Here is a 16,046-nt window from a genome sequence, read left to right as displayed (position 1 = left end):
AATCAGATAATTTTCTTGTACACTATGAACAAATTCCTCTCCATCTAAATCCTTAACACTATGACAGTCCCTGTCTATGTTTGGAAAGTTAAAATCCCCTACCAAAACCACCCTGTTTTTCTTACAGATAACTGAGATCTCCTTCCAAGTTTGTTTCTCAATTTCCCTCTGACTATTAGGGGGTCTGTAATACAATCCCAATAATGTGATCATTCCTTTCTTATTTCTCAGTTCCACCCAAATAACTTTCCTGGATGTATTTCGAGGAATATCCTCCCTCTGTACAGCTGCAATGCTATCCCTTATCAAAAACACCAGTCCCCCTCCTCTCTTGCCTCCCTTTCTGTCTTTTCTATATTGCTTATAAGTTATTAGTCCAAACCATCCCTGAGCCACGTTTCTGTAATTGCTAAGATATCCAAGTCCCATGTTCCTGACCATGGCCCAAGTTCATCTGCCTTCCCTGTTAGGCCTCTTGCATTGAAATAAATGGAGTTTAATTTATTAGTCCCACCTTGTTATCTGCTTTGTCCCTGCCTTCCCTGACTGATTTGCTTCTTTTCTCAACTGTACCAGTCTCAGATTGATCTCTTTTCTTACTATCTCCCTGGGTCTTACACCCACCATTCCCCCCCCCCCCCCCCCCCCCCCCCCACCCAACCCTCACCCTAGTCGTTTTAATCCTCCCAAGCAGCTCTAGCAAATCTCCCTGCCAGTATATTAGTCCCCTTCCAGTTCAGGTGCAATCTATCCTCCTTGTACAGGTCACATCTACCCCAGAAGAAATTTCAATGATCCAAAAATGTGAATCCTTCTCCCATACACAAGCTCCTCAGCCATGTATTCATCTGCTCTATCCTCCTATTCCTGCCCTCACTTGCTCATAGTACCAGGAGGAAATCCAGATAATACTACTCTTGAGGGCCTCTGCCTAACTCTCTGTATTATCCCTTCAGAATCTCATCCTTTTCCCTTCCTATGTTGTTGGTTCCAAAGCGTACAATGATCTCCCCTGGGCCCTCTTCCCTTTGAGAACATTCTGCACCCTCTCTGAGACATCCTTGATCCCGGCACCAGGGAAGTAACACACCATTCTGATTTTTCCCTGCTGGCCACAGAAAAGTCTATCTATATCTTGCACTAGAGAGACCCCTAACATAGTCGATCTCTTGGAACCCGACGTATTCCTCATTAGAGCCAGTCGCAATCCCAGAAACTTGGCTGTTCTTGCTACATTCCCCTCAGAATCCATCACACCCTACATTTTCCAAAACAGTATACTTGTTTGAAATGGGGATAGCCACAGAAGACTCCTGCACTACCTGCCTACTTTTCTTACCTTTCCTGGAGTTAACCCATCTATGTGACTGTATCTGTGACTTTTCTCCCTTCCTATAACTGCCATCTATCAGACCCCTTGCTCTTGCAAATTTGTCATTGCCTCTAACTGTTGCTCCAACTGATCTATTCAATATGATAGGATTTGCAGCCAATGACATTTATTGCAGACATAATTTTCAGTAAAACATAAACCCTCCCTAAACTCTCACATCCAACAAGAAGAGCAAAATACTCTTCTAAGGGCCATTTTTGCTTCTTCCAATCTACAGTCCCAGAAAAAATACTATCTTATTCCTCTGCAAAACAAGGCTGCAGGCTAACTAAATACTTATGGCTTTTTAAAAACAGTTTCATCAAGAGACATTTATTCAAATGAAACATATAATCAAGAAAGAACCCATTCTATTCACTATTATAGATTTACAGCAAGACTACCCTTATCTGTTGCTGTGCTGTGACCTATCCCAAACAGGTTCCTCCAAGATCAGTTGTGAATTTCACTGTTTGTTAATTTTCCAAGATGCACTCCGATGTCCAGCGATACATGAATTCAAACAGCAAAGGCAGTAACTGCGCAGGTTCACTGCTGTGTCAGTTAGCAATGTGGGTTTCTTTCTCTCTCTCTCTCTCTCTCTCTCTCTCTCCTGCACTGACCCGACCATGTGCTACCTTTGTCTATCCTTCTCCCTTTTAAAAGTGCCGTTGTTTTGACTATTTCATCAATCAAAGATCTCTCCACCTCCCCTTTTTACATACTTTCTGCAGTCTAGGTTTAAGATTAGTGATCTGGAATAGTTTTATAGGTGCCCTAATGTTGCTACACTGTAGGACAAGATGTACAGTGAGTGATAAATGGGACATTGAAAAGATGTCTCACGATAATCATGAGTGACTTTCATCTATATGTAGATTGGGAGGATCAGATTGACAAAAGGATCCTGAAAAATGAATTCATATATGTCTGTGGGGCAATTTTCCTCCAGCAGAATGATCTCAAGCCAAATAAGCAGCAGACTCTCCTCAACTTGGTCATGTACAATGAGACAGGATCAAACAATAACCTCATGGTAAAGAACTCTGGAGGTGACAGTGATCATCACGTGATAGGATTTCATATCCAGTTAGAATGGGAGAAGCATGGGACCCTGGCTAATGTTTTCCCTTTAAATAAAGGTAATTGAGAGTAAGAAGGCAGATCTTGCTACTGTGTACTGGGAAAGCAGTTTAAAAGGTAGGTCAGTCAAATTGTGCTGACAGATTTTTCAGTAGATATGTAATAACTCTCAGCAAAGCTATATCCCAGTGAGAAAGGGAGGTTGTTTGAGAAGGAGGTATCATCTATGCCGAAATGTGAATAATTTTAAATGGAAAGAGACACAGTACAAATCTGCAAAGGTTATGTTTTGGTTTCAGGGTTTGGAACCAGAAAAGAATGACTCAGAAATGAATAAAGATGCAGAAAGCAGAGTATGAGAAAAGCAAATAATAAGAGTTTCAACAAGCATTTGAAAAGGAAAAGAGTAAATGAACTTAGTGTGCGTCCTCTAGAGTGTCAATTTGAGAAATTGATCATGGTAAAGGAGACTGGGTCTGTTATCACAGAAAGCTTCCCTGTCATAATTGCAAATCAAGAGGTGAAGTGGGGGCAGGAACTTAAATGAACCACCACCATCAGAGTCAAGGTCCTCAGAAAATTCTTAGACCTTAAAGCTCAAATTCCCAGATGGGCTGCATCTTTATGTTTGAAAAGAAATAGGAACATAGATCATAGGTGGGCCCACACTTCTTGAGATTTGGAATGGTCTCAGCAAATTGTAAAATAGTCAATGTCATACATTTATCCAAGAAGGGAGAGATGCAGAAAGCAGGAAACTGTGAGCCAGTTGGCCTGACATCTGTCATAGGGAAGATGATAGAATCCATTTCTAAGGAGCTTGTGGCAGGAGACAATGAGATCAGGCAGAGCCAACTTAGGTTCACGAAAATAAAATAATGTTTAACTTATCTAATAGAGTCTTTTGATCAAGTAATATTGATGGTTCCTCGAGTGGAATGGGAACATGTGGTGTGTTTTGATTTACAAAAGTTATTGATCAAGTACCACATCAAAGATTGTTGTGTAAGATGCTGATCATAGTATAATGATAAAGGTAGTTAACAGCGAGCAAAGGGGAGGGATAATTGGGTCTTTTTCAGGTTAGCAAGCTGTAAAAAGTAAAGTGCCACAAAGATCAGCGTTCAGGTCTCAACTACACGTAATCTATCTCAATGATTTTAATGGTCCATTGAATGTATGGTAATTGAATTTGCTGTTGATACCAGGTCAGGTGAAAAAGTAAGATGTTTAAGTGGAAGTAGAGAATCTGCAAAAGCATAAAGAATGGGGAAGTCAGTGGGGGGGAATTTGGCAGATAGAGTATAAAGTGGGTAGATATGAACTTGTATATTTTTACAGGAAGAACAGAAAAAAAAAGTATATTATTTAGATAGAATGAGATTGCAAGATTTGGTAGTGCAAAAGGATCTGGAGATCTTGGCTCATGAATCATAAAAAGTGGAACCTCGATTATCCGAACGTGATGGGCGGGCACTATTTTGTTCGGATAATCAATTATTTGGTTCATCGATTAAATGCCTTTCCTCTGGGGCTCAGAGTTTTTAAAGTCTGCTCCCAATTCAGGAGATTGCAGCAGCACACAGCATGTAAGACCCCGCCCCCAACCCTGCACCAAACACCGCCCCACCCCCAAACCCATGCAACACCTCCCCCATCCCCAACACTTCCCCCCACCTTCAACCCTGTGCAACACCGCCCCATGCCCCCAACCCTGTGCAGCACCCCCCTCGCACTCAACCCCACACCCCCACCCTCAACCCCATGCAACAGCCCCCTTGTGCTTAACCCTACACCCCATCCCCATGCAACATCCCCCTTGCGTTCAACCCCAGCCCCCACCCCCATCCCCATGCAACCCCAACACCCAACCCCAACCCCGTGCAAACCCCTCCTCGTGCTCAACCGTACACCCCAGCCCCCATCCCCATGCAACATCCCCCTCGCACTCAACCCCACCCCTCCGCCCCCATCCCCTTGCAACACTGCCCACCCGCACCCAACCCCGTGCAACACCCCCAATGCCCTTAACTCTGCCCCCAACCCCATGCAACACCCTCCTTGCCCTCAACTCCACACCCCCGCCCCCATCCCCGTGCAACACCCCCCTTGCACTCAACCCCAGCCCCCGTCCCATCCCGCGCAACACCACCCACATGCCCCCAACCCCGTGTAACACCCGCCTCGCGCTCAACCCCACAACCCCGCCCCAATCCCGTGCAACACCTCCCCACACCCCCAACCCCGTGCAACCCCACCCTCCCGCACCCAACCTCGTGTAATACCTCGCCTGCCCCAACCCCGCTCCCCCGCCCCCATCCCCGTGCAACGACCCCCTTACCCTCAACCCCCCCAGCCCCATCCCCGTGCAACGACCGCCTCGCCATCAATCCCGCCATCCCACCCCCAACCCTGTGCAACATCTCCCCCACCGAGTCCCGCCCCCACCCTCGTGCAACACACCCCTCACACTCAACCCCGCCCCCCAATCCTGCCCCAAACCCCATCCAACACACCCCCGCCCCAAACCCCATCCAACACACCCTCCCACCCACCCCCAACCCCATACACACCCGACCCCCTCTCCGGTGCAGCTGCACTGAACACCAACAACAAGATTGCTGCAGCTGCCTTTGTGGGGTAATTCTCCAAATAGCACACACATGCAGCCACAGCACACACTTAACTTTTGACTGCAACTTTTTGACAGGTTCTATGTTGGAGAGGACAGGACAATGTTGGAGAGATTATGTGGGGAATGGGGGTTTAGGGTACACCCCTGTGTAGAACTCCGGGGAGAGAAAGAGGGCAGGAAGTCAGTCATTTGGAGTCGGTGCTTGTGTAATCACTGTAAACAAAAGACACAATCACTGTTGGAAACACGTCTTTGATGTAATGTTTCCATCGGAACCTCGAGATCTCCTTCGGTTAATCGGATTTTCGGATAATTGGTATTCGGAAAATCGATGTTCCTCTGTATACATGTACAAGTGATTTGACAAGCAATAGGAATGTTGTCATTTATTGCATGGGGAATGGAATATAAAAGTTGGGAAGCTTTACTGTAGCTGTGCAGGACAATGTCTGCAGTATTATGGACAATTTTGATCTCCTTATTTGAACAAAGATAAACTTGTTTCAGTAGCAATTTGGAGAATTTCCTTCAAATTATCCCTGGGATGAAGTGCTTATCTTAGAAAGAAATGTGAAACACACGTGGCCTCAGAGTTTAGGAACATGAGAGGTGATCTTGTTCAGACACACAAGATCTCGAGGGGACTAGCAGGATGTTTCCTCTTGAGAGACAGATTAAACAAAAAGGACAGACTTTAGAGAATGAGCAATCTCTTTATTAAAACAGAAAAGGATTTTTTCACTCAAAGGCCAGCAGTATGTGGCATTCTCTTTCCCAAAAAGTAGTGAGGCTTGGATATTTAAATTTATTTAAGGTTGGCTTAGACAGATGTTTTGAGATACCAGAGAGTAAAGAGTTATGGGGACAGGAAACTGAATGTGGGACTACAAACAGGTTTAGTCATGATCGTATTGAAGGGTGGAGTAGAATCCAAGGGCCAAATGGCCTACTCCTGCTCCTGTATCCTCCATTCCTCTGGTCTCTTTGGAATGCTGAAAGCAGAGGTCAAGCTGTATGTAGTTTTGAAGTTGGCAGATGAATGTCAAGGTCATGGAGGTGGAAATGAGAGCCCCATCATGATTTTGGCAGAGAAGTGGCATGAATAGTGTCAGTAAATGGAATTGACACAGTTAAGTGTTGCCTTGTACACAGTGTGGGTCGATTGTAAAATGGGTTTCTGCAGAGGGCCATTGTTCAATTTGCAACCATAACCTCGAACTTCGATTACCATTTTAATTCTCCACCTCACTCCCACTCTGACCTCGATCCTTGACCTTTTGTGTTGTTTAGTGAAGCTCAGTACAATCTCAAGGAAGACCTCATCATCCATCGATTTGAAATTTCACAGCTTCTATACTCAAACGGTTCAACATCTTCAGATCTTAACCTCTGACCTTTTCTTCAGGCAGCAGTTTTTAGTAATGATTCTAATTCCAATTCAAACCATCCTTCAGCCCTGTTATTTCTTTACAAATCCTATCTCCTTTCACCTTGTTCCATTGTCACTGTTATCATTAATCTCTCTCGCCTTCCACCTTACAACAGAACTTTCCATTTGTCCTTTCCCCCTCTATTTGTTCCCTGTCAATATTACTTGCATAAAAGCCATTATACTTCTGACATTTTCTATTTCTGACAAAAGGTCATCACCTTGAAACACTTGAAGTATTTCTCACAATGAATGTGACCAGAACTGCTGCTTTTATTCCAGATTATCAGCATTCGCTGTGTTCTGCTTTGGTGTTTGTGTGAGCATTACCATTGCTCAGACATGGTTGAGGATAGCATCAAAACTGACCTACCAAAAGCTGTTAATGTGCATGGATGTGTTCTCATCCATTCATTACTGGCTTAACAAGGGGCAAAATGACATACTAACAGGAGTACCATTTGACTGGAGCACATTGGCTATGAGGTTCGTCTGGTTGTATGTGCAATGTGGCCTCAGTTAGTTGGAAGATTTGCCTTCTGGAAGTGTTTTAATTAATCAGAGCCTGCTTTTGTTTTAACAACGTGAGCCTTGCCAGCACATGAGAGGCATTGATGAATGGATGAAGAATGTGGGAAAAAATACTTTGAATAGGTAGAATGGAATTTATTATGCAAAAATAAGACAAGGTCAAAGTTGAAATCAATAAAAGTTAAAATAAAAAGGAGAGAGAACAGAAGGAAAGGAAAGATGGAGCAGTGGTATAAATTGCAGGGTAGATTTTGACTTGTTGGTGTGTGAGTGCATCAGTCAGCTACTCTGTACAGCAGTCAAAAGTGCTGCAATCCTCTGTTGACACGTGGAGTTTTAGATAATGTTGGTGGTGTGCTATTTTAAGGTAGAGCGATGACCAGATTCTTGGTTCTTAGAGTTTGTTTACATCATGCTAACTATACACATTCCAACTCAGCATAAGATCTAAACTGTTACTTCTTCTCGAGAGTGTGATCTGCATGTGATCATAGCATCACCAATGATGTAGCTTCTTCCTATAAACATGTACTCCCACACGAGTTAACCCTTTATGCTCCATCTGAGGTTGAAAAGAAGGCTTTTTTATTTATGGAACTCCAGCTGGTCACATTAAACCATTGGTATATTTTCTAGATAACTGTTGCTGGTGCCCAATGGTATTTGTCATCTCTCCCACTATGTGGCACAGGGTAAGAGTTATTTGAGGTGGTTGGCAGCTGCCAGTCCTCCTTTGTGACCAGTGATAAAGGATACACTACTATAGACTATGTACAGAATTGCTGTACATACATAAAGGAGGTTTAATTATGATAGCAATAAGCAGTTGGTCAGGTATAATTACTATAACCTCAGAGAGCTGGTACAGAACATCTAACTCTGAAAGCTAGAGTAGAACCCTTGTCTACACCCACAGATTGTGCATTACATAAGTAGAATGAGTGAAGTCAATATAATATAAGCATGAACCCCTTCAGAATCAATAACTTAAACAACAAAGGCAGCTCATTCATTTGGGACCACAGACATGTTGGTGAACTGTGAGACTATATTGAGGCTGAGGTAAATGATAAGCATTAACTAGGGGTAATCTGCAGTATTTTTTTTTGTATTTCCATGCTGAATTTGTTGTTTTTTCTATGTGCACAAGAAGGATGCTGTGACCGTTGTTTTTATTTTGCATAATACTGATGAAATCAGATAAACACCTCAGTATCACATAGAATCCCTACAGTGTGAAACAGGCCATTAGGCCCAACAAGTCCAAAATAACCCTCCGAAGAGTCCGCTCAGACCCATTCCCTTAATCTATTACTTTGACTAATGCACAAAACCCACACATCCCTGAACACTATGAGGCTATTTAGACTGGCCAATTCTTTGGATTATCGGAGGAAATCAGAGAACCCGGAGGAAACCCACAAACACACAGGGAGAATGTGCAAACTCCTCACAGGCAGCTGCTGGAGGCTGGAATTGAAACTGGGTCCCTGGCGCTGTGAGGCAGCAGTGCTAACCACCTAGCCACCATGTCGCCCTATTCCCCTCTCTTAGTATCTCAATTTGATTTATAAATACCGTCTGTGTTGGGGACACTTCAGCCATAGTGATAGGTCTGTGTGACACTGTCATTGCCTCAACAGCAAGAATAGGATGGTCAATAATTCTCTTCCATTTTCAAGTACTGCTTTTGGCCAGGAGGCCTCAAAATTTACCATTTTGGTGTTAACGAGATTTTTATTTGGAGATTTGGTTGTCTGGAATTCTGAAAAGCTTTATCACTCCTATTCTTGTTTGCTTCAAAATGCGCAATCTGAAAGTTCAGAATCGAGAATTTTGAAGAACTTGTTGGCAGGTATAAAAATGTAATCAAACAGAGAAAAACGTCATTATGTCCCATCAGTATTTCCAGATTCTAAACTTCTGAACATCACCTCCTGCTGTCCCCACTTCCCGTTTGATCAACCTCACTGACAGTTTGCTCACAGATTGTGGTTGACAGTTTGTGCTAATTTATACTGGACTGTATGCTGTTTTCTGCTAGAGATTACTAACACTCATCAGGAAACTAGGTCGAGCCTGACTAAAGCTCACTTCATACGAAATCCTTAAAGCTGGTACAAGAACTAAACTGTAACCAGGAATGGGCTTGAGTCTAAGCTCCAAGAAGGAGGAAAAGCAAATAGAAAACAATATTAATTTAATTACATGTTGGCTACATTTCCTCTCCTGTATTCTGCTTTTTCACTGTATATGTACAGGCATGCCACTTTAATTAAGTTCAGTTTTCAGGTGTCTCAATTGAGTGTAAATAGCCTGTCATCTCCTTTGAAACATTTCTTCCTTGTGTTTTCTTTTTTGAGCCTCGATTCCTCACTTTGTGCCTGTTCAGTGATTAACCTGAAAATTGAATTTGAATTATTCCATTTGTTAACCTACAGCGGTACCCCGGACAAGTGCCACACAATGTAGCTCGATACCTGAGCCAAGGTATGGCAGAAGAATAGGAAATGACTTTGCTGTGGGCGCCGTTATCCGCTTCGAATGCAATCCAGGTTACGCTCTCCTAGGTTCCCAGAACATAGAATGCCTAGCTGTACCTGATGCCTTGGCACAGTGGAATGACTCCGCACCAACTTGTTCAGGTAAGTGAACCAAACCAACTCCTCAAGCCTCTCTTCAGTGACTAAACTTGACAGAGTGGCGCAGGACAACCAGTGGAATTTTCACTGATTTGTACAAAGTTATCATAAACTGACGATCAGAAACTATTAATTGTGAATTTTATTCCAGTAACTAAAGGCCCAAACATTTCTAAGGATAGTGAAGCTAGAATGCCTGGATTGGTAGGTGAACACTGCTGAATTGCCGTTACAGGGGTTATGTGTCTGTTCGAAAAAGAAAACAAGTGACCCTGTGCTGCCTGTCTCTGTAGTAGAATCTTTGGCTTTGGTTTAAAATAGATAGAGTTTCTGTTACAGTTACACCTTGGAGTAATCCATGAAACTAACCTTGAGGATGCAGTGAATTCTCCAATTTGAATAATGTCTGCATCTACTGTCTTTTCAAGAGTAACACTCCACCAGTAGCACAGTGAGGGTATTCACTGAGAAAATAAGCTGTGCAGATTGGGAAGGGCCTGCTGCCCCTACTAAATTAGTCGAGCCCAGCCACATTAGCAACATTGCTGCTACAGCCCCTTTGTCTACCAAGTCTCTCTCTTTCTCTCTCTCTCTCCCAACCACCTCCCAACCACCTCCACAATGTGGGCTCCACCAATCCACTTGCACCTTTTCACACATCCCCGCCCCCACCGCCACCACCAACCCTGTCATCAGCATAAATACCACACTTCTCGAACTGCTGTCAGTTCTGATGAAGGGGCACTGTTAATATTAATTCTATTTTCTCTTCACAGATGCTACCGGACCTGCTGAGTTTGTCCAGGAATTGCTGTTTTTGTACGTTTCAAAATTGCAGCTCAACCTTAGCAAATCAATAAATCTGAAGTATACCTTTCACCTAGATTAACTTCTTTCAACAACCCCTCACTCTACATATCTTCTCAAATTTCTGCACAACAAAGATGAGATAATCAAAATAAGCTTCTTAACATGCCCATACCAGCTCCTTAAGGTAATAGTAAATGTACCTGCAGAAATTTAAAATATTTAGAAACTGTTCAGGTATGTTTTGACACCGCATCAGCACAAGTGGGACTCCAAGCAAGGCCCCTTGGCTCAGAAGTAGGGATATATCATGGCATCTATAAGCTTGGCTGTTTGCAGGCTTGAGTTTGAAGCTGGCCCTGTTGCTGTGTGCCATTCACACAGGTCAGTTAGCTCCCAGCTTCACTGACTGAGGTAAGTCGGAAGCAAAGTCTCTGCACTTCCTAGATTGTTGAACCTAGGTTCAGGGAGATCTCTGTAGTTGACGCCATCTCACCAGCGGCCGTCAGTAACTGAACCAAAAATCATTGTATCCCTACACCATCCAAACAGGCTGTTCAACTCATTGAGTCTACACTCCAAAGAGCATCTCACCCAGACCGACCCCACAATCCTGAATTTTTCTGGACACTGTGGCAATTTAGCATGGCCAATCCACTGAACCTGCACGTCTTTGGACTGTGGGAGGAAACCAAAGCACTCAGAGGAAGCCCACATAGACAGGTGGAGAGTGCACAAACTTCACACAGACAGTTGCCTAAGAGTGGAATCGAACTCCGGTCCTTGGCACTGTGAGGCAGTAGTGCTAACCTGAAACACTGCCCTCGAAGTCCTCATCATTACAACTCAGCCAGTGCAGTGATCACTGGGCCTAAGGCACTCATTCACCTTCCAATGGATCTCGGACAGGTCCTGCTCCACGGGTTTTCCCTTAGTATCTTGCCAGACCCAACATTCATCTGGCTGTCCCAACCACTCCAGCCACCACTGTTATCCTGAATGTCAGCCGGAATTCCTGCTTCTACCCTGCAGGGCTGAGGGGCTGATCAGCAGCGAAGGCATCATCCACCACATGTACATTGATGTTAGTACTCCAGCTGACCATGTTGTCTGCCATCCTCCTCCGCTTTTCTTGTGTGAAACATGTTACACATGTGACATGTTGCCCGTGTATTTTTGTTTTGTGCAAATAATGTAAGTGAACATTTGAACAATGAGGATGGGTAAACTTTGAATGGATTTACATTTTTTGAAGTGGATAGTTCCTAGCCATGATGTATGTCCCTGAAAAGTTGCAGATTATGCAGTAACAAGATTGTCATGGGCCTTATTATAGAAAAATTAATTGATATTCAACACCAGTTACAAAAACAAAGCAGAACACTCACACAATGCAGGAATGTTGTGATGGCCTGCTTCAGCTATAAGGCACTGTGGGCGATCGACAGCAATCTGCAACCTCATAGTCAGGCTTACCCCTCCACTTAACCATTACCATCAAGCCAGGTGATCAACCCAAGTTGAATGGAGAGTACAGGAAGGTGTGCCAGGAGCAGCGCTGAGCAAATGTGAAAATGAGGTGTCAACCTGGTGATGCTACCAAGCAGGATTACTTGCATGCTGGGTCCTCTTTTGTTTGTCGTTTATATAAGTGATTTGGATGAGAATATTGAAGGCATGGTTTGTAAGTTTTGGGGACGACACCAAAAAAGGTGACATAATAGACAGCGAAAAAGGTTTTCTAAGATCACAGATGGATCTTGATCAAATGAGTCAATAGACGGAAAAATGGCAGATGGAGTTCAATCTGGATAAATGCAAGGTATTACATTGTGATACAACAAACAAGGGTAGGGCTTACACAATTAATGGTAGAGCCTTGGTGATGTTGTAGAACGGAGGGACAAAGGAGTGCGGGTACATAATTCTTTAAAGTTTGAATCACAGAAAGACAGAGTGGTTTAAAAAAAAAACGAAGGCTTGCTTTCACGGGTTTTGAAAAGATTTGTAGCTCGGGTTGAGTTTCTGGATGTAAGTTTGCTTGCTGAGCTGGAAGATCTGCCTTCATTTTTCATTTTTTTGAGTATAGGAGTTGGGAGGTAAAATTGAGGTTGTACAGGACATCGGTGAGGCTTCTTCTGGAATACTGTGTCCAGTTCTGGTGGCCCAATTATTGGAAGGATATTATTGGAAGGATATTATTAAAGCTGGAAAGAGTTCAGAAGAGATTTCCCAGGATGTTGCCGGGTATGGAAGGTTTGAGTTATAAAGAAAGTCTGAATAGGCTGGGACTTTCTTTTTGCTGGAGCATAGGAAGTTGAGAGGCAATCTGATAGAAGTTTATAAAATAATGAGAGGTATGGACAGAGTTAAAGGTAGTAGTCTTTTCCCTAGGCTGGGGAATTTCAAGACCACAGGGCTCATTTTTAAGGAGAGAGATTTAAAAGAACATGAGGCAATTTTTTTTACACTAAAGGTGGTTTGTGTGTGGAATGAATTTCCTGAGAAAGTGGTGGATATGTGTACAATTACAACATTTAAAAAGACATTTGGATAGCTACATGAATTAGAAACATGGGCCAGGAGCAGATGGGACCAGTTTAGTTTGGGATAATGTTCGGCATGGATTGGTTGGACCAGAAGGTCTGTTTCTATGCCGTATGACTTTCGGACTCTATGATAGACAGAGCTAAGCGATCCCAGAATGAACGGATCCTATCTAAGCTCTGCAGTCCTGCTTCATCTAGTTGTGAATGGTGGTGGGCAATTAAATAACTCACTTTTGGAGGTAGCTCCCCAATTATCCCCATCCTCTACAATGGAAGAGCAAAATGGATGATCCATCTCAGCCTCCTCCAGTGGTGCCCATCATCACAGATGCCAATCGTAAGCCAATTCAAATAACTCCAGATGACACTAAAAAAAAGTTGGAGGCATTGGATAGTCCAAAGGTTGTGCATTCTGACAAAATTCCGGCGATAGTACTGGAGACCAGTGCACCAGAACTTGCCGCTCCCCTAGCTAAGCACTTCCAGTACAGTTACAACACTAGTATCTACCCAACAATGTGGAAAATTGCTCAGGTATGTCCTGTACACAAAAAGCAGGACAAATGCAACCCAGCCAATTACTGCCCAATCAGTCTACTCTTGATCATCAGTAAAAGAATGGAAGGTGTCATTAACAGTACCATCCAACTGCACTTGCTCAGTAATAACCTGCTCAGTGATGCCCAGGTTGAGTTCTGCCAGGGCCTTTCAATTCCTGGCCTCATTACAGTCATGGTTCAAACATGGACAAAATAGCTGAATCCCAAAGGTGAGGTGAGAGTGATAGCCCTGTCATCAAGGAGCCCTAAGAAAACTGGAATCAATGGGAATCAGAGCAAACTCTCCAATGATTGGAGTCATACCTGGCACATAGGAAGATGGTTGCAGTTGTTAGAGGTCTGTCATCTCAACTCCAGTACATCTGTTCAGGAGTTCCTCAGGGCAGTGTCCGAGGCCCAACCATCCTTACCTGCTTCATCAATGATTCCCTTCACCAAGTCAGAAGTGAGGATGTTCACTGATGATTGCACACTGTTCAATACCATCTACGAGTCTTCAGTTACTGAAGCAGTCCATGTTCAAGTGGAACAAGACCTTAACAATATTCAGACTTGGTCTGAGAAGTCATGTGTAATATTTGCATGATACAAATTTCAGGCTATGACTGTCTGCAATGAGAAACAATCTAACCCCCACCTCTTGACACGCAGTGGTGTTACGATCACTGGGGGTTACCATTGATCAGAAACTCAACTAGATTCACCATGTGAATAAAAATGGCTCCAAGAGCAGATCAGAAGCTTGGAATACTGCAGCAAGTAACTCACTTCCTGACTCCCAAACATGTCCACCATCTACAAGGCACAAGTCAGGAGTGTGATTGGACACTCCCCTGTTGCTTGGATGTGTGCAACTTCAACAACACTTAAGAAGCTTAACATCATTGACCTGGTGGCTCAGAGGTTAGCGCTGCTGCCTCACAGCACCAGGGACCCAGTTTCGATTCCACCCTCGGACCACTGTCTGTGTGGAGTTTGCACATTCTTCCAGTGTCTGTGTGGGTTTTCTCCAGGTGCTCTGGTTTCCAATCCAAAGATGTGCAGATCAAGTGAATTGGCCATGCAAAATTGCCCATGGCGTTAGGTGCTTTAGGACAAAGCAGCCTGCTTGATTGGCATCATATCCACGAGCATCCACTCACTCCACCACTACAGCAGTCTGTACCATCTACAAGATGCACTGTAGAAATTTACCAAAGATCCTCAGTCAGCATCTTCCAACCACTTCCATCTGGAAGGACAAGGGCAGCATAAAAAATGGGCGCACCACCAACTGCAAGTTCCCCTCCAAGCAACTCACCACCCTGACTGAAGAGTATATCACTGTTTGTTCACTGTTATTGGGTCAATACTTTGAAATTCCTTCCCTAATGGCATTGTGGGCCTGCCTACAGCATGTGGACAGCAGTGGTTCAAGAAGGCAACTCATCAGCACATTTTCAAGGGGGAAATTAGCTAGCTAGCCAGCCAGTGACACCCATATTCCACAAATGAATATACAAACAAAATCCCCAGTTTACTGCTCCCAATAAATCATAACCAGTCGCAAAAGAGGTTGGCTGATAAAATCAGGTGCAAAATTATTTCTGGTTGAATTTCCTAGCACGTGCCAGTTATTCTAGTTTGAGGCGGGTTGCAGGTACTTCTGCCTTCAGCTGATGTTTCGTTGGAAGTGTGCATGAGCTTCCTGTTCTCCCTTTCTTTCCTCCATATTATTATGACACTGGGTAAATCCTCCTGCTTAATTTAAACCAGCAACACAGGAAAGATTTATCCCGTGCAGTAATCTGTAAAAATTCAAGTGGCCAAGAACTATGTAAAATAAAAATTAACAACTTTATTTCTTAAAGTATAACAGTGAATAATTAACTAACAATTATTTACAATTCCTTCCTTAAACCTATCTTTTACCTTCCCTTCTATAATACTAGTCTGATAAAATGCCCAATTAGGTTTTATAGAAAAAATCCAAATTTTAAAACCAGCCAGCATTCAAATCTTTTCTTTATCTTCCTCAGTAGATTGGCTCTCCAGGTCAGTGTTGAGGGTTTTTTTCTGTGCAAATTCCTTCTCTAGATAGATACCTCTCAGAGAGTTCTGACTTGGAGTCTACAGCTGTTGGTCTGATGGCAGTTCTCCTCCCAACTGTTCAATTTTCCCGGGTATTATACCCCCAAAGCAATGGATTGTGTCATTGGCTTTTAAGATTGTCAATTTACTCAATTCAAACATGATTGGAATTTGGTATTTTTGGGGGTATAATTTAAACTGATTGGCCTAATTCAAATCTGTTTTGTCATTTCCAGGCAACTAGCTACCCCAGTAGCTGGAGCACATGTTATACTTTGTCTTATTGAGAACACTTGGTGCTGTCACTGCTAGCTTTTAACTCTCTTAAAGGTATAGGGCACCCACATCTTCATAACAATATGCAACAG

At 43.3% G+C, this 16,046-nt stretch overlaps 1 protein-coding gene across 1 annotated transcript in view; it reads left to right on the top strand.

Annotated features, from left to right (window-relative positions):
- LOC122563724 (CUB and sushi domain-containing protein 2) overlaps positions 1-16,046 on the top strand; it is a 616,258-nt gene that overhangs the window by 364,386 nt on the left and 235,826 nt on the right. The window contains exon 29 of the mRNA XM_087976898.1: positions 9,492-9,695. Coding sequence (XP_087833024.1) covers positions 9,492-9,695 — 204 coding nt within the window. The remainder of the gene's footprint in view (positions 1-9,491; positions 9,696-16,046) is intronic.

The sequence above is a fragment of the Chiloscyllium plagiosum genome, unplaced genomic scaffold, assembly GCF_037043375.1.
Source record: "Chiloscyllium plagiosum isolate Xiang-an unplaced genomic scaffold, Cpla_swu_hap1 HiC_scaffold_30, whole genome shotgun sequence".
Taxonomy (NCBI): domain Eukaryota; kingdom Metazoa; phylum Chordata; class Chondrichthyes; order Orectolobiformes; family Hemiscylliidae; genus Chiloscyllium; species Chiloscyllium plagiosum.
The sequence above is the reverse complement of the archived record's forward strand: the minus strand, read 5'-3'. Positions and strand labels throughout refer to the sequence as shown.